At 36.4% G+C, this 19,102-nt stretch overlaps 1 protein-coding gene across 4 annotated transcripts in view; it reads right to left on the bottom strand.

Annotated features, from left to right (window-relative positions):
- The window catches only part of LOC551320 (schwannomin-interacting protein 1 homolog), a 32,159-nt gene extending 23,184 nt beyond the window's left edge, over positions 1 to 8,975 (bottom strand). For 2 of the 4 annotated variants that reach the window (XM_006571530.3, XM_006571532.3), the window contains exons 1-2: positions 8,592 to 8,974; positions 3,063 to 3,134 (exon numbers count right to left, since the gene is read on the bottom strand). In XM_006571530.3, the coding sequence (XP_006571593.2) occupies positions 3,063 to 3,121 (59 nt within the window). In that variant the 5' untranslated portion in view covers positions 3,122 to 3,134; positions 8,592 to 8,974. Of the gene's footprint in view, positions 1 to 3,062; positions 3,135 to 3,600; positions 3,718 to 8,591 lie in introns of those variants that run through there. The other 2 variants (XM_016916167.2, XM_006571531.3) reach the window with 2 other exon arrangements.
- Positions 8,976 to 19,102: the final 10,127 nt, after the last annotated feature.

Genomic DNA, 19,102 nt, shown 5'->3' with positions numbered 1-19,102 from the left:
TGTTTGAAAAAGAAAAATTTATTCAAGTATTTTCTTCGTACTCTGATAGCTTTGGCAACGAAGAAAAAAAATTTCGTTTTTCGAAAAGTATCGTTAATAACTTCCTTTTGAATGTTTTTAAATTATGTAATGAAATATATGGATAACGAAGATCGTAATTAACTCGTAGTTTTTGATTGAATCGAAATATTAAATTTTTTATAATATACAATTATGTATCTCGTTCGAATTAAGATCCCTCATAATATGTTCCTCGATTAAAGATAAGTCTTATTAAACACTCCTTCGTCTTCCTTTTTAAACGACAAAACAACGTTGACGTTAAATTAACTCAAAGGGTTAATCTCTGTAACGAGATTTCATTATCCGTTAAATGCGTTGATTAAAAAAAAATTTCTACCATCTTATCTTTCGAAGAAAATATTTATTCCTCCTCCGCTGCAATCTCAATAACGTAATAATTCGATATTCCACGGGAATGAATCTTAAAAAAAACCTCGTTCGATTTCAAAATTTCGATGCAATATAGAATTCAATTTCTTTTTCTATTTCTTTTTTCTTTTCAAAAAAGAGACGTACGACTTTCATCGAACACTCGAGAGAGGACGATACACCGATGCAAATAAAAGGAATACAACACGTATAATCTATAAAATTAAAACACGGTGCAAAAAGGAAAGGAATTCTCTCTACGAGAGATCAAACAGCAGGCGGTCGTTAAACTGGATTTGGAACGGCAAACAATTCGGAACGTATGCTGTACAACACATCTCTCGAGCTCGCCATCGACGAGTTCGACGATCGTGGTGCCCGTTGAAAATCCGCCTTTTGTGCTTTAACAATGTGCAGTTTCATCGCCATAGGAGATTATCATCATCATCATCGCCATTACCATCATCATCATCATCATCATTATCAAGACACTGATAAATAAATAAGTAATACGCGTGCGATGCTTTTGTTTGTTTGAGAACGCAACGAAAAGAGAGAGAGGAAAAAAAAGAAAAGAAAAGAAAAGAAAAGAAAACGTTTCTTCAATCCTGTCGCGTGGAAAATAAAACACGCATGCACGCGTTCGCCACGCGTTCTCGAAGGGGGGATCTATGCGAAGCGAACAGCTGTGTCTAATAAAAATGAAACGAAATAGGAACGAAAGGAAGGGGAGGAAAGGAGGAAAGAAAAAGTATTATTAATAATTTCGTGAAATCGCTGGCTAGAGGGGGAGGAGGGGAGATCGTAAAGATACGGTAATGGAGCATTAATCCTGGGAGTATCGGGCAGTTCGACGATCCCGCTGAGGATCGAGACGTGCCAGTCTCACAGACTTGCTAATGACGTCCATTACTTTTTGCCACGAGCACGCAACATCAAAGAGAGGATTCAATTTTTTTCCGCGACGCTCCAACTCGCTTATCTTATATTAAACACATTTTTTTCCTCGTCGGCGAGAAGAAATTTGGAAGAAAAGACGATGCTCCGAGGATTAAGAGAAAAGAAGGAAAGAGAAAGCAAAACCAAAGGAGGAGAGAAAGAAAAGAATTGGGCTGAGAAACAAAGGGGTAGCAAAAGTTCATGCGGCACAATCACTTGTTGCGGCCTGTGTGTGTGTGTGTATGTGTGCGCGAGTGGATGTCTCTGTGTGTGTTTGATGCAAAAATATGTGTAATACGAATATTTACAAATATTACGAGAAACATCGATAAGATGAAAGATCTACACGTTGATTGGTTGCTTTAATTTCTGATTCTGCGTTTCTTTTTTTTTAGTCAACAGCACAGAAGAAGCACGGATAGATCTAGAATGCGTGGATGAAACATGGAAGAAAGAATGGAAATAATAAAAATGAATTGTACGAACGAATATATGTATGTATGTATGTATGTATATATATATATATATAAAATATATATATATATATATATATATATATATATATATATATATATATATATATATAATATGTATAATACGGTAAACTGTATCAAAAGGGGAACCGTTTAGAGTCAACACTAACCTTATGATTTTTCCTTTTCAGTTAAATGCCTTGGCATTGCTAATAATAAGGTACGGTAATAAATAATCTACAATATACTAACTAAGTTAAGTAACATTTAAAGCTACTCGTTCGCTAGATCCGAGTGAAAGCTACGCGTTTTTTAAAAATTGTGAGAGCTATTATTCTACTTTTGGAAGATTTTTAATTAAGATTATTCTAATTGATTACAAATGGAGAGAAAAAAGAAGAAAATGAAAAAGAAAAGATCTCTATCTCTATGTAAATAAATATCGAAATAAATATATTGGAGTAAGAAATTCACGGGATATACTAGATCCGTCGTATAGTGAACTTTCTAAACGTTTTCAACGTTCCATTTTAATTTTCACTCCCATTGTAACACGCACTAACAAGAGGAGGAAACGTAAAAAAAAAAGGCAAAAATTAATTAATTCGACGGTAATACCACAGGGAATAAAAAAAGGAGAGAGGAAAAAAGAAAAACGACATCGAAAACGACCACGTCGAAACAAGCGGCACATCATCAGAAAACGCACAATCCAACTTAAAAACTGGTATATTATAACATCGCAACACCCCTTGAACGGAAAAAAAAAAAGAAAAAAAAGAAAACGCTTTCCTTTCCACTTGCAAAATACACGTACACACGTACGCAAAATTCGTTAAAAAGGCGATAAAAAGAAAGAAAAAAAGAGGAGACGCAAAATGAAAAAGGAAGGAGAACGCAAAATGTCAATTTTTAACTAGCGGGAGAAAGAAAGATGAGGAGGAGGCCACGTCATTCGCTCGAAAATATTCGCTCGTCTTATTAGAAAAACGAGAGAACACAATTTCCCACGCAAAAAAACACACTGGCTCCCTCTCCCTTGCCGTGACATGACGGGAAGAAGAAGAAAGGTAGCTCGAGAAGGTTAAAAAAGAAAAAAGAGGAAAGCACGACGAAACGAAAATTGTCGTGTGACTTGATACAAAAAAAGAAACGTGGAAACACGTTTGGGGGAGGAAGACGAACGACAGGCATCGACCTCGATAAATTCTCACTTACTTGTTGTTCAATCCCCCAGGATGGAGCGGTATCGAGACGACAGCCTCCCTGAGCCGCATATCGGATCCTCGTCTGAAACCAAAACGCGCACACACGCACGATTATGCCTTCTCTCTTCCCTCTCCCTTTCTCTCTACGTTCCGTTCCTCGAAGAAAAAAAAAAAAAAAAAAGAAAATCGTTCTTCCTTCCTGCACTCGCGCGCTTAGAGTGTAGTAGCAACGATACGCACACACGTACACGCAACACGCACGAGCACGCGATCCGCGTGGCCGCGACGCTCATCGGCCTCGCGAGATCATTTTCTCGCTCGGAGGTTCTCGAGAGGGAGGAGAGGAGACGGGGGGAAGAAAAGGAAGGAAGGAAGGAAGGAAGGAAGGAAGGAAGGGAGAAGGAAAAGAAGAAAAAGAAGAAAAGAAAGGAAAAAGTGCTACTGGCGACGAAGGAATCGATCGTGGTAAGTAAGACGACCACCGACTCCGCTTCTCCTCGCTCTCTACCTGGCCGAGAACGTCCGAGGAAAAAGGGAATGGGACTCACCGACCGCCATGTTGAAGCCGTGCGCAAGGGTGCTCGCGTTTCCAGTGGTTTATCGACTCGCAACCAACACCCTCGTTCCTCGCTCTCGCCCACCTTCTCCATCCATCTCTCTCACTCCGCCTATCCCCCCCACCTTTCTCTTCTCCCTCTTCGCAACTACCTCCCTCTCTCTCTCTCTCTCCCTCTCCTTCTCTCTGTCTATCTCGCGCTCTCTTTCCCTCTGCGCAACGTGGACACTTTAGATTTTAGACGATCCTTCGTTCGTCGTTTCTCGTTCTTGTTATCCCCCGTTTACGTCCGTATTTCTCGCTTCGTTATACGCTGATTTTTTTTTAGAGAGGGGGAGAGAGAGAGAGAGAAGGAGGAAGGGGGAAAGAGGGAGAGATTTTAGGAATTTAGGTTGCGTCTTTTTTCGGAAATGGATTCAGTTAGGTGTACGATTGAAACGAGGGATGTTTTGGATAGGTTTGGCAGGCGGCGACGGGAAAACGTTTAATCGATCGCGCTGCCTTCTAGCCCCGTTTCCGGCATGGGGGTTGCGTTTTCGCGGGTTTTTTGAGACGGAACGGATGGAATGGTTCTCTTTCTACGCGAAATCGAACGAGGTCGAGAGAAAAGTTTAAAAGATTAATCGAGAAAAAGTTTTTCGATAACGAGACGATTGAGGGAACGAAGAATTCGAACGTACGTTTCGTTTTTTAACTCGAAAGAAGAATCTTTACAACCACTTTATCTCGTTGACGCTCGAATAAATTTCTCTTTTCTTTAACGTCTACCCTCTAGCTCGATTTATACGATTCTACAGATTTATTATTCTTTCAACCGACTTTTGCACCGCTTATCTGAAAGGTTGGTAAAATTTATCGGCTATCGGTCCGTCGAAAAACGACTAAGTAACACCGTGAAGCGCAACTTTCCTCCTCTCGATCGCTCCCTCGAGATTGAAACCGACAGTGGATTACCTTGCGTGTATCCGTTTTACTCGTCTTGTACTTCACCTCTGTTATTTGACGCCTACTTATTTCCTATGGTTTCTGTTTTCTCATCCGTTTACCTCGATTCTCAAACCGCTCCGAGGAAAGCATTTAGCGGAATAATCGGAGCTGAATTTCTCGGTGATTAGTGCCTTAACGTAATTCGTGATTCGTGATTCTCCTTCTGAACGATCTTTCGAGTCCAATGATTGAACTGCGTATTTATCCTTGTCGAGGATTTCATTGAAAGAAAAGGAAACGTGAGAATTTCTAATCATTAATTATCGAGGTATTCTGATCAAGATTAAGATCAAGACTATTGAAACGTTCATCGAGATAAAGAAATTGTCCTCGTTTGGAAAAAAAAAAGTGAGCGTAACGATGTATTACAAATTTTTATGCGATGCTAATATTGTAACGTCACCGAGAAAGATTTATCGTCTACTTTAGTCGCTATGATGTCACTGTTATTTAAGCAATCCATTCTCGTTGATCCAAGCAAACCGTGTCGTTCTGACCTATTTATTATTTCCCAAGAAAAAATACAACTCGGAATCAAACTCGAATTCCTCGAGGAAAATTAAGATTGGCGTCGAGCGTCGAAAGATCGCTGACAACGTAATTCTTATCCATAACAGTTATCTCCGATTCATCATCCAACCTCCATCATCATCGATTGACCCGATAATAAAATTCCATTTTATTACCAACATTAATATTCTCTTCCTTCGATTTTAAAATAATCCAAATCGAGAGAGATTTTCTAGAAAAGAAAAAAAGAAGAGGAAAAATAACACGTCTGATCTCTCTCGTCCGAATGATTAAAGAAAGAATTATTCAGAGAGGATGCACGAGACAGGTAAATCTCTTTGAGAGACGCATCGTAGGATTGTTGACGGGTGAAATTCTCTTATTATCGTTCGAACGCATGAAAATGAGGAGAAATGAGACGAAGGAGAATACGAACGGCTGTGTTTTCTCGACCAAGGGGAGATTCTCCTCCTCCTCCTCGTGTTCCCTCCATCCCCTTCCCCCTTGCTTCTCCTCTCTGCCCGTCTCTGTTGCGTGGCGTACGTCGTCAGACAGAGTCACGCATCGATCGAGTCCTTTCCACCCTTCCTGGTAGCGACCTTAAGGCCGAGTGCATACCGAGTTTAGACAAGTATCGATACAACCGTTGGAATTATCGATAGACACGCGAGAGATGCAATCGCAAAATTCGTTAAATTGATAATGAAACGTGGTAAGCAAGGTTTACGTCGAATCGAAATCGTCGAATAGTCAAGTCGAAGTGTTTATTCGAATTCAGATTCTTGTGGATTGAGTTTTTTTTTTTTTTTTGATAGAGAGTTTGGTAAAAGATTGGAGAATAATGGAAATGGAAAGAGGGAATGATTTTATAAAAAAAAATTTGTTGTACGATTTTAAGTAAATAATTGATTTCAAATAAAAGGAAAATCAAATATTCTACGCCCGCGTAAATATTTATATTTCTGATGAACAGTTACGAAATTTTACGAATATCAATAACGTATATATATGTATATTGTACGTATTTAAATAGTTTTATTCAATCTCGTGAATGAAAATTTTCAGAAGTAAATAAATTTTCGAATCGTTCGAAAATGAATACTTATTTCCGTTCCATGACAATCAATAAAACAGTTGCAAACAATTTTTAAATTTCCCTCGAACAATCGATCAAGAATTTTAACACAGGAACACGTCGATTTAAATAAATTTTCCATTATTTGAATACTGCTCTATCTCCATTCCAAATAAAAAATGAAACAGTTTCAAATAATTTTTAAATTTCCTTCAAATAATCGATCAAGAATTTTAACACAGAAACATATCGATTTAATATAATTTTCCATCGTTCGAAAACTACTTTACTTCCATTCCAAATAAAAAACGAAACAGTTGCAAACAATTTTCGAATTTTCTCAAATAATCGATTAAGAATTTTAACATAGAAACACGTCGATTTAAATAAGTTTTCCATCCTTCGAATATTGCTCTACTTTCATTCCAAATAAAAAACGAAACAGTTGCAAACAATTTTTAAATTTTCTTAAATAAACGATCAAGAATTTTAACACAGAAACACGTCGATTTAAATAAATTATTGAATATTGCTCTACTTGCATTCCAAATAAAAAATGAAACAGTTGCAAACAATTTTTAAATTTTCTCAAATAATCGATGAAGAATTTTAACACAGAAGCACGTCGATTTAAATAAATTTTTTAATATTGCTCTACTTCCAAATAAAAAACGAAACAGTTGCAAACAATTTTTAAATTTCCTGATAAAGAGTTTTATCTAAACGCGGAACGAAAGGCGACATTACAATATATCGTTCGATCTAAATCATCTTTCAAAGTGAATAGGAAACAATTCGCTATATCAAACGAATTACTTTAGATCAATTTCCTGCTCGCTCCTGTTAACGCGTTAGTTAATTTAGTATTGTTTCGCCATGACCTACTACACTTTGATAATAATTTCCTGCCCCGTTGTCCCGTCCCATTATCCACATGTGCAAAGAGTTTTAGATTCGTTCTCGTAGGTAATTCGATCCGATTACCTGCGCTTACCTACTACAGTCGAATTAAATTTCGTTGCGCGGCTCGATTCGATCAATTGGGGCGCGCGATTCTTCTTCGCGTCCGAGAAGTTCATTAGAATGTACTCCTCATCGGCCGGCTTCATAAATATTGCGGCACGGGTCGCATGAATAAGTCGGTATGAAAAGTTGTTCGAGAAGAATACTGACGACCGAGACGTCTTTGTATACCGAGGGCCAAATACGGGGGGATAATGATTGCATTTAGAGAATAAAGAAGAATATTATCCCTCCTCCTCGAGATCGAAGATCTATAATGCGTTCGTTCCTCGTTATTGGAAAATTACGAGTTATTCTTTCGTCGTATTAAATCGGAGTGTATTTGTAAAGTGTTTCTTTAGAATTGTAAATTGTGACGAGTTAAGGAATATATTTTGTACGATGAGATGATTCACGTAACAAGGAAAGAATATTCGTTTTAATGTCGCAATTCGATTTAAATTTAGAGACGAATTCTTTTGAATATTTCTTTTTTTAATCGAAGAAATTTTCCGCCCACGAACGCAGAATTTTTTGGCATAAGTCAGCTACTTGGACACTGATACTCCGCTCATAATCGCTCCAGATTGTGTATTGCCTATATGATACCAGACTTCGTGGCTCCGTACGTACAACACATGATACATTTGTCGCTGTGCCCGAGGTCACAGTCGATAAGTTTTATTTTTCTATCGCGAGTACCGAGACATTAGTAATAATTCGCTCCAAATACCATACTTGACATACATATGGAATACGTGTTAAACGATTGAAAATACCGTGTATTCGAATATTCTCTCAACATCCTATAATTTATTATTTTGCTATGTATATAATTTTATAGTAAACACGTATATTTACATTTAAATTTATTCAACGAAACCGATCCAATTTAATTTATCTTCTAATTAAAAGAAATATCGAAACCTACTTTCCTCGTCGATCTCGAATCTTAACCCAAATCTCGTTCTCAATTAATCTAATCCAACAATGCAAATATTCGATCAAAAGTCTCAATTTTCTAAATAACAAAGTTTAATCTAATCTCTAAAGTAATCCGTCGAATTCTCAAACTCTATTCCCCCATCTATCTCCTCTCTCCTCGCAACTCTACTCAATTCTCGTACTCGAATTTTAACCCAAACTTCGAGTGATCTCGTCACATTTCCTCCCTTCGATCGTACGATTATACCACGCACTCCATCCATCACCTTGCCATCCAAAATCAAAAAATATCCAGGATGGGACAATCGTGTTCGATTTCGAAAACTTTCCTCCCGAAACCGCGTCGTGGTTGCGTCACGCCGCTACGCATCTATCTCTCTTCCCTCTCCGTGTTATCGGTGTGCACGTCCTTGTGTACACCCCATGGCTACCCCCGACTCACCCAAAAACTCCTATCTACTTACTCGATGTCTCACCGTCGACCACGGCCTTCGCTCTGTCCGCCTCTACTTCTCCGATTCGGCGAGCAAAAATTCTCAGCTTTCACGATCCCCTCGGCGATCGTGTCGCTGTCCTCTCATTCCACGGAACCGGACCAGATTCCACCGGGAAGATCCACGCGAGGAGAGAGGGATGTCGATTTTCTTTTCTCTTTTTTTTTCTCTTCGTAATTCCCTCGATCGATGGATGCGTGCTCTTAATATCCAACGCGAAGGACGTCTCTTCTTCTTCTTCTTCTTTTTTCTACATCCACCGGGTGGATGGGAAACGCACAGCGGGCTGAAACACAGCGACGAAAGATGGTTTCGATGCACTCGCGAACAACGGGAGGAGACTGGGAGAAACGGTGTCGGCGTTCGATCTCTCTCTCCCTCTCTGCTGCCCCCCTCGCAGCCCCCTCGCGCTCGACCCTCCCCCGACCGGGGTGGTGCATGCGCGTGGCCGAGCGTCGGGGTTGCTGACGCCACCACGTTCGAGGCGAGAGTTTGTTTTCGAGGGAAGCTCGATATCGAGCCAATCTTCCTCCCTTCTCGATTCCTCTCGATTAAAAAATTACGACTGTTCCTTTGTTAAATCGTGTAGCGATAAAATATCGTGGTAAAGAGACGATTTCTTTTGTTGAAGAAGGGTTTGACGTATGGATAGAGTCATCGATATCAAAATAGGGATGATGTGAAATATGTTTTCAGATTATTTTTTTTTTTTTTTTTTTGGGTACGAAATTTTTGTATAAATAAGGTTTCTCGTTTCAGGATGTTTTCTCGTTTCTTCTTCTTCTTCTTTTTTTTCTGATGAAAGAGATACATGTTTAGTGCGTTTTAAGATACGAATGAGATTATTGATATCGAGTTTGGTTCGATATCGATATCGGGAACAAAATTATAGAGATATCGAGGACGAGATATCGGAATACAAATTTTATTGCAAAAAACGGAAAGGTGTATACCTATCTTTTATTAGCTTTTGGGGAATTGTGAATCTTGTGAAATTATGATCGAAAAAGTCGAGAGAATGGAACAAAAATAGAATATAGGTCAGGTCCAATTTGAAAAAGTGGTTTTTGTTCTCTCGCTTCATCTTCCCGATGAGGAGAATAATAGAGAATGGCATGGAAAATAAAAGGTATAGTTTTAATAATATTGATTTTGATATCTCGCCTGTTTTAAAGATCAAATATTGGATTTTAAAATTACTTGAAAGTTATCGGTAAACTAATAGGTTACGTGCTAAAAGTCAATAGAAGAAGTGGATATTAAAATTGTATTAAAATTTAAATATCGTGTTTGAAATAATCATCGTATTTGAAATAAAAAAAAAAAAGACGTATGACGTATGAATATTATAAATAATATATCTTTAATAAAATAAATAAATAAAATTATATGATACGAATATAGCATGTGTCTGAATTTTTATACATCGAGATTTTTTTCAATATGCATTTATAAAATCGGAAACAGCAAAATATATATAATATCTTTACAATTTAAAACTTGTCAAAACATTAAATTGCATGATTTCGTAAGAAGCCAATGACCGAGAAACAAGTTATTGCCACGTAATAGGGATACCACGCAAATATTTAAGATATTACTCACGATTGATATCGACGTTCGATGCATCTTGCATAAAAATCTCACTTCGATATTTATTATCATTTCTAAAATTAAAATTTATTATTTTTGCTCGAATAGATTAAGATCTTTAATCAATAGGTTAGGCAAAGGAGACAATAAAATTAATCAGATAATTTTCTTGAATGCATAAATCTTGCAGAGTATATATAGGTAAAAAGAGAAAATAATGGAAGAGAAACAGAGATAGAATGAAAATTTGAAATCAACGCCATCTTCAGATTGCCGCAATGAAACTAATATAAACAAGGAGAGAAAATAATCGAACAAGGATGGAGATAGGACAAAATATTGGAATCAGCGCCATCTTCAGTGTGCCGCAAATGAAACTAATATAAACAAGGAGAGAAAATAGTTGGACAAGGATGGAGATAGGACAAGATGTTGAAATCAGCGCCATCTTCAGAGTGCCGCAAATGAAACACAAAAAGAAAGGATAGAAAATAATAAGAGAAGGATAGAAATAGAGTAGGAATTGACTACTAGTGCCATCTCTCGAGTTTTTGTCGAACATAGGATAAGAATTGACAGTTAGCGCCATCTTTTAAGTTTTTTGTCTACTATTTTTCTACTTTTTAAGAAAGTATTTCTTTCAACATTCGAGAGATGGCGCTGAGAGTCAATTCCTATCATCTATCCTTTTCTTTTATGTTTCATTTGCGGCACTCTGAAGATGGCGCTGATTTCAACATTTTGTCCTATCTCCATCCTTGTTCGATTATTTTCTCTCCTTGTTTATATTAGTTTCATTTGCGGCACTCTGAAGATGGCGCTGATTTCAACATTTTGTCCTATTTCCATCCTTGTTCGATTATTTTCTCTCCTTGTTTATTTTAGTTTTATTTGGCACTCTGAAGATGGCGCTGATTACACAATTTTTACCCTATCTCTGTCTTTCTCCCGTTATTTACTTTCTTTGTCTATACGTATGACATGCAACTTATGGAATAAAAGACAATGATTTTGACAAATTATAAACAATATTTTAATTCCCAAATTACATTTATAATTTATTATATTTTTACAATTTTACTTGATTCTTTTATTTGTAATTATTTGATATAAATGATTTTTTTTAAAGAAGTTATACGTTGAAATAATATTTTAAATCAAATTCAAAAAATTAAAAATAAAACGTTAACAAAAAACTGCTTTATTATTTTTAATCATTTATTTTTATATTTTTCAAACATGAAATATTTTTTATTTACGTAACGACGAATATATAAAATAGAATTATACGATTAGTTTAAAATTTAATTTAAAATTTATTCATTCGTTAATTCAATTTTTCGAATTAATTCTAATTTTCTTTATGATACTTTTCTTTCTTTTACTCGTATGACCAAATGACCAAACGGACGTTTCGTAAAGGTAAAAATTTATTTGAAAGTGTTTAAAATTTTTACCTGAAAGAAAAGTGAAAGGATTCTTTATAAAGAAAGAGAGGATAAATCATAGGCACAATATTTACATAACATATTCATTTTTTTTATAATCTCATATCATAATATAATAATAATAATAATAATAATAATATTTGTTTTAAACAACGCTACCATATATGTATATTTCTGTATGATTCCTCAATTTATAAATCTTAGATAATTCGACTTATCGGTGTTCTAATAATTACAAAAGGGGGAAATAATAATAATAATAATAATAATAATAACAACAACAATTATTATTATTATTATTATTATTAATATTATATTAATAATAACGCTAACATATTTCCAAAAATATGAATATATCTCCTCGCGGTTTTATCACGAAAAGTCAAAACGACATCGCACAACGCCCGATCATCGCGCACGTGCACGTAATAACAATATTATTTCTATTCGTTTCTTTCACATGTATAGCGTATTAAATTCCTTCTAACTCTCCTACTCAGGTAAATACAATTATAATAGATATACTTTGTATCCGAGGAACCAAATTTTCGAAAGAGGGAACAGAATTTGGAAATTGTGATAAGAGGAAAGGGATGAAATAGAGAAGAGAAGGGAAAATGGGGCGTGGTTATTCCCCGTAACGGTAATGAGATGTTTCCATTGTACAAGGTGATTCTTTTATCGATATACCAAAAATCATTGATTTTCTATTTCCTTCCACGATGTATTAATTTTAAAACAAAAAATTTTTACACCTCACTTATATGATTAAATTTTATTATATTAAAATTATTATATGATTTTATTGCATTAAAATATATTTTTTTTCTTTCAAATATAAAATAATTGTTTTATCAGCAAATAAAATAAAATGTGTAACTCTTATTTCATTCAAATTTATAACAACGTGTTACGAATCACCCTGTACATGGAATTTTCTCGCTATATTGTCTGTACATTAACCGAACGTCAGGAAGATATAAAGCTATTTGTAAAATCGAAACCATCGTGGAGAACGATTTAGTTTTAGATTTCGGCAAGACGCTATTTAACGTTCGTGAAAAGCGCGATTCGATCCTTCCAGTATCTCTCCTTTTTGATTAAACAGAAATTATGAAACGCATTTTATTCAACTGTACATTGTTAATTAAAAGGACAAGTTGCTTAGAAAAATTGGAAATCGTCTTCTCCGGACGATCCCTATAAAATTGTTACAATCTCAAACAGCATTTAACATTTCTGTAAATATAAATGAAATTTGTAACAACTTACAATTAATATATACTAGCTAAATATATATATATGTAATATATATAATACTTTGATACATTATGTACAATTGAAAAACGTACGTTTCGTTTAGGACACGTTAAAATTTATCTTACCTTTATCAACCAATAAAATTAAAGATTAAAAAAATTGTAGCTAATGATAAAACTAATGTGAAGTTTCCAATCGAAATTCTCATCGTTTTACATTTTCAAACGAATGATTGATAGATGCAGCACTGAAAGGATCGTTAGAAAGCCGAGAAAGAAGCATTTTTTTTTTTTTTTTAATACAGGCATATCTTGCATGATAAAACTTAACAACTATCCCAGGTAAATGTCGGTTAATGTCGTTAATTGGACAAAGAGAAACGGTAATAAATGTATCCAGCGATCGTTGCTTTCATTCGAAACGCATCGGATCGAACAGCAAGGCAAGTGTAACGAAACTTTCCTATCAACAATTACATTATATTTTTCCTTCATCATTTTATAGTCCTAACTAGATTCACTTTCGCGATGCGAAAAGTTCTTCTGTGTTTCTCTATCTGATGATACATAACATATTGATCGTGTATACAATTACAAATATATCTTTCTTCTTTTTCTTCTTCTTTTTTTTTTCTTTTTACATATCGAATTTTTCTTAAATCATGATAAAAAAATCTCGCAGAAAGATCGTCCTCTACGTATATATATATATAAGGCACATCGTTGTTTCTTCTCGGATCACAACACGTAATAATAACGCAAGAATGGCTTGATGTCCAAATCTAACGTAAGTCTTTTAATATATTGCAACTATCATTTAATCTTTTGCAAATAAATATTCAATTTATATATATATGTATATAAAGTTCGTTAGAACAACTTTCAATGAAAAGGATAAAAACGTGAAGATGAACCTTTGTTACAATCTTATAAAAGACCAGAAGAATATTTTTAAAATAAAAAAACAAAAAACCGTTCATCTTGCGTGCGCGAATGTAAAGTGTTCACGTGATATAATAAAACAAAAGTGTTACGACATACCGTTACAAGCAAGGGAGGAGGGGGGAAGAAAAGAAAAAAAAAAAAAAAAAAGGAGAAAAAAAAAATAAAAACGCATGCAACGACTTGTTTCGAATAAAGTACGTAAAAAAACGAGGAACATCGAGTCTTCCAGTCTTTTTCACCGCGTAATCATCAAGTCATCGTTACCGTGGAATCCTCGTACAGCGACGGAATGATTTCGAGAAAAAAAGAAAGAAAAATGCTAAAACTGAACACGAAACTGAACCGTGTCGGCCGTGGAAAATATCGGATCGTATATAAAATTGCTGTTATGAATGGAAAAGAAAAAAAAAAAAGAAAACCACCTATCGTGAAGTTGGCGATGATCAAAATTTGGTCCCAAAAAACGTGGAATTATCTCTAATTTATCTTTACTTTAAATGCGAAACGAATTGCAGGCACTCGGAAAGAACGTATATTGTATCGTCACGATTTTTCATCTTCCTTCGTCCTCTCAACTCTTCGAGAAAGAGAGAGAGAGAGAAAAAAAAAAGAAAAAAAATATTCAATCGAGTCTTTCGAATCTTCTTTCTGTCAAATCGTACGATACGAAAGGGAAGATCGACGATTTATTTTTTTCTTGGACGTAACATCTTACACGACGTATACGAAAGGAATCACATTGATCGGCTTAATAACAAAGAATCTTTGATTCCCGATAACTTATTTTTAGATATACACGAGAAATCGCCTCGTTTTCTCGCGATGTTTCGACTTCACCTCGATTCCCCTTCGATGAGGAATTTCGGAGACGCGCTCGCCCGCGAATTCGGCCGACAGAGAAGAAAGAGTCGCTCGGCGTTTCCCCCATTTCCGGAAAGTCGTCGAGCGTTCCTCGAAGCTCGACCTCGCGGTCTCTTCGCCTCTCCTCGTGATCCTCCTCGTGCAGCAGACAGTTTCCTCGATCGAGTTGGAAACAGAAGGCGATGGGAAGGATTGGGAAGAGGAGGAAAATGGCGTTTAAATCTGCGCCGGTTCAACGTAGTTGGCTGGTAGCATGCCCTGTCGACCTGTACGCTGCACGAGGCCCGTCATCCAACCTTCATCGATGGCCGTGCAATTGACGATCAGGTCGCCGTCACAGAAGCTTACTTCGTCGAGATCCTGGGCCTCGTAATCGTACATCGCTCTATACACTCTCTGGAAGAGGGAGGATATTATTAAGATATTATTAGAATGAAAAGAAATAATGATTAAAGTTAGATTTTTTTTTTTTAGAACTTACCCCAACATTAGTAGGTGGTGGTGGAGGTGGTTGATGTTGTGGTACGTGATTGTTGTTCGTTGCCGGCGTCAATGATCCGTAATATTCGTTCACGGGGTCTATATCCGCTACAGAACCAATCTTTCTGGTCGGTGGATTCGTCACTAAAAAGATCCATCGATTTTACTTTAGAAGGAAATTTGAATTGGGAGTTAATTAAGAGAAGGGAAGAGTAATTTCTTGAAACCACAATGTTAGTGAAATATATGTCGAACACAATGTTGAATGAACCACGTTACAACATACACAACACGGTGCACAAGTAATCGGAGGGGGAGGAAGCTTTTACCATCGGTGAGAATCGGTGAACACGATACATAACAATAAAAATAAATAAACCACACGCTTGCATAATTAAAAAAGAAAAGAAAAAAAATTTAAAAATTGTTTGAACCAATCACCATTAACACAACAAGTTTCTCGATTATAAAGGTGATGCAAAAATATGAATGACAGTCAATTCGGCGTTAAACGTTCAAGAAGCGGGTTCGTTTCCAGGGTGGAACGATCGTAAATTCGTCCCTCGAGAAGATAATGGTTGGACGTTTACAATAGGAGCGACCGAATCCGTATTTATCTATCGTTCCAACTAATCCAATTAAATGGCGATTCTATTGAAAACTAACTATTGCCGGTTGCGTAACGAACGGCCAACCCATATGGTACGCGAAACAAGGGTTATATTTCCAATTGCATTTAAGTATCGGTTCACTGTCAGAATAGCGGAAAGAAATAGAGCGGATAGCGATACAGGGTGATCCATTTATTTCGATCGGTTAATTTCTCCTCGATTGCGTAATTTACGACTTATCCATCGAGCCTGCACCGCTCAAGGCCATTCCCCCCACCACCGTGTCGCGAGTCTTATCCCCACTCCTGCACCACTTTCGTGCACACAGGATTCGGTCCTAGGGCAAATCTAAATGGATCGCTCTGCGCTCCCGTTTTTTAAACTTTTTAAATGAAAGTTTGAAAGAAGGAAGGAAGGAAAGAAAGAAAGAAAAAAAAAACTATAAAATTTCGTCGACAAGTGTTGATGGTTAAACTGGAGGAAAAGAAGATTGAAAATAGGAAGGAATCTACTCCGTGATACGTGAGGAGAACTTACCTGGTCCCTTGTCGCTCGTATAAATCACAGTGGTGGCCGCTTGCCTGGCGGAATAGGGGCTCGGTCTTGCCTCGCTAAGGGGATCGTAATCGGCGATCCTACCTGGTGTCCTTTGCACCGGCGAGCTCGCAGTTCTAGCGGCCGGTGGATTCGCGTTCACGCCTGATGCAGGCGCGATCGTACCGTCCGTGTACTCTACGTACTCTAGAGCCAACAATATACAAGCTGCCGGTATGCTTTTCGACAAAATGTTTCAACGCCAGCTAATCGTGACTAGTCCTCTCGCGGGGGAAATTAAGAGAGGTGTTCTCGGGGGGAAATGGAGAGAGATTCGAGGAAAGCCTATTTACTTCTCGCGTCTATGAGGATATTTAGCACCGATATCTATCGATCCAACTTGAATTTAAGGGAATGGAAAAGATAGCGTTTAGGAGATGTTTAAAACTATTAACGGGATACGATTGTTCGTGACATTACGTAAGTAAATTTGTTGATTAGTGGAATTTTTTTTCTTTTGTTAAACGTTGTTTTATATATATATATATCGAGAATGATATCTGTTAGTAAAATATCGAGACGTTTATTGGCTTTAAAATAATAATAATAATATGGATGGATGGAAGGAAAATTTTTATCTTAATTTTTATTTATTTATTTATTTTCATAAATGTCTCGATATTTGTGAATGTATGTAAATACGTTAGAAGGATCGACGTAGTTTCAAAGTTTCAAAACTCTCGTGTTACCACGTTCACCACAGTTTACCTCGAATAATTTCACAAACAATACGAGCATTAGTACTCATTATGATGTTAGAAACAATTTAAGAGCTTCCATTCACCAAACAGCGAATGCAAACACTTAAGACGATACGTGATGGGGGAACAAAAGGGGTCGCGGATAATAAAGGAAAGGACAAGAAGGCTCGGACTCACCGATCTGTTCGCCATTTTCACCAGTCATCGTCCTTTTCTGCTCCATGATGGCCTTCTTTTGAAGTTCACCGTGATAGGCAACGTTCGAGATAATTTTGCTGTTCTGCTTGATTCTCAGTGTCTCTGGATCGTCCGCAACCTGGGTGAACTTGCCTTTCGCCTTCTCGAATTCGGCGTGGTATTTCACGTTGCTCTGAATCTTCGTGTTCTCCGCGATGCGTTTCAGTTCCGGCGTCTCGGCCATTGTGGTGGCTTTCACCTTTGGTATGTGCCTGTGGAAACGGAAGAGGCTCGATCATCCTCGATCGACACCCGATTACGATCGATACCATATCGTTTCAATGGTCAACGGTTCATTGACTCTTGGAATATACTAAAATTGGATATCTCGGTCGATGAGTCTCGTTCGCGGAGAAATTATGGAAATCGCGGTGAATAAGAGTTTCGAGTGCACGACAAGCGGTCGATGACGTTGCCCGCTTATCGCGGACATCCTTTGTGAAGCATCGTTGATAATGGTGTCATGGAGAAGAGGGTATGAGGCGCGCGCATGCACACTCTTCGATTATTGGCCACGGTGAAACGACCAGGGAAATAAAGATTGGTCTATGAATGTCGATTTTTCTTTCCTCGATCATCGTTCGAGAACAAAAATTTGAATAGGAACTCCTCGTCTTTCATAAAATAATAATAATAATAATAAATAAATGAATAAATTATATTAAATAGAAGGAAAGCGTACACAACGATCGATCATCTGATCCTAATTCGATCTTCAACGCGTTAAGGCGTTAATTAATGTCGATCAAAATCGAAAGCCATTTCACCAGGATTGGCGCAGGATCGTAGCGGAACGAAACGGAATGATACGAGGCAGAAAGAAAATTATAACGTAATTAATTCGAGACAAGGTCCCGATGTTTCGCAAATGTAAAACTTTCGTCGTCACGGATCACGGATCGTCGATTTTCCGCGCTGTTCGCCTAAGCCCACGACGAGGAAATAAAAGGCTTCTTATCGTGGCAGAACCACGTTACATCAGACACGCTCGCGGAATGGAATTACGAGGTCGTTGCCAGACCGGCGAATTAATTAGGAGAGGAAACGGCGAGATGACGTGTAATCGAATGCGCATACGTTTGAAGGAAAAAAAAAAAAAGAAAAAAAAAGAAGAAAAACAAGGAGAGAGCGGAATAAAAAAAGAAGGAGAGGAAAAATGAACCGATAATAGTTGAAAACAACAATAATTGCGGATAATTTATTTCTATATTATATTTTCAAAATATATACTTATTCAAGTTCATTAACTCTATTTAATTCAATAAAATTTTTTATTTAAAATTTTAAATTTTTAATTTGATGATGATGATGATTTTCAAATTAAATTATCTCATAATTTTCTTAAATAAAAGTTTAGAAAAAAATATAAGAAATAAGTTCAATTAATTGTTTTCCTAATCATGTTAATAAAATAAAATTATTAATGAAAATTCAGTAATAAATTTTATGTAAAAGATTGAATTTATTACTCATAGAATTGTAATATATAAAATTAAAATTGATATTACTAATCCTAATTACATCCCCTAATTTATTTGCAATTGTAAAATTGAGTATGCAAATAAAAAATACCATTCAGGTTTAATATAAGTTGGTGTATTTATTGGATTTGCAATTTTAAAATTATCTATCCTAGACGATAAGGAAATTGAAAATTAATAAATATAAAAATAAATAAGATAATATAAAATCCTAAAAGATCTTTAAATTGAAAAATATGAATTGAAATGAAATTTTGCAATTATTAAAATT

This window comes from Apis mellifera, linkage group LG1, assembly GCF_003254395.2.
Source record: "Apis mellifera strain DH4 linkage group LG1, Amel_HAv3.1, whole genome shotgun sequence".
NCBI classification, from domain to species: Eukaryota; Metazoa; Arthropoda; class Insecta; order Hymenoptera; family Apidae; genus Apis; species Apis mellifera.
Note: the sequence above shows the minus strand (reverse complement) of the source record. Positions and strands in the feature narration are given on the sequence as shown.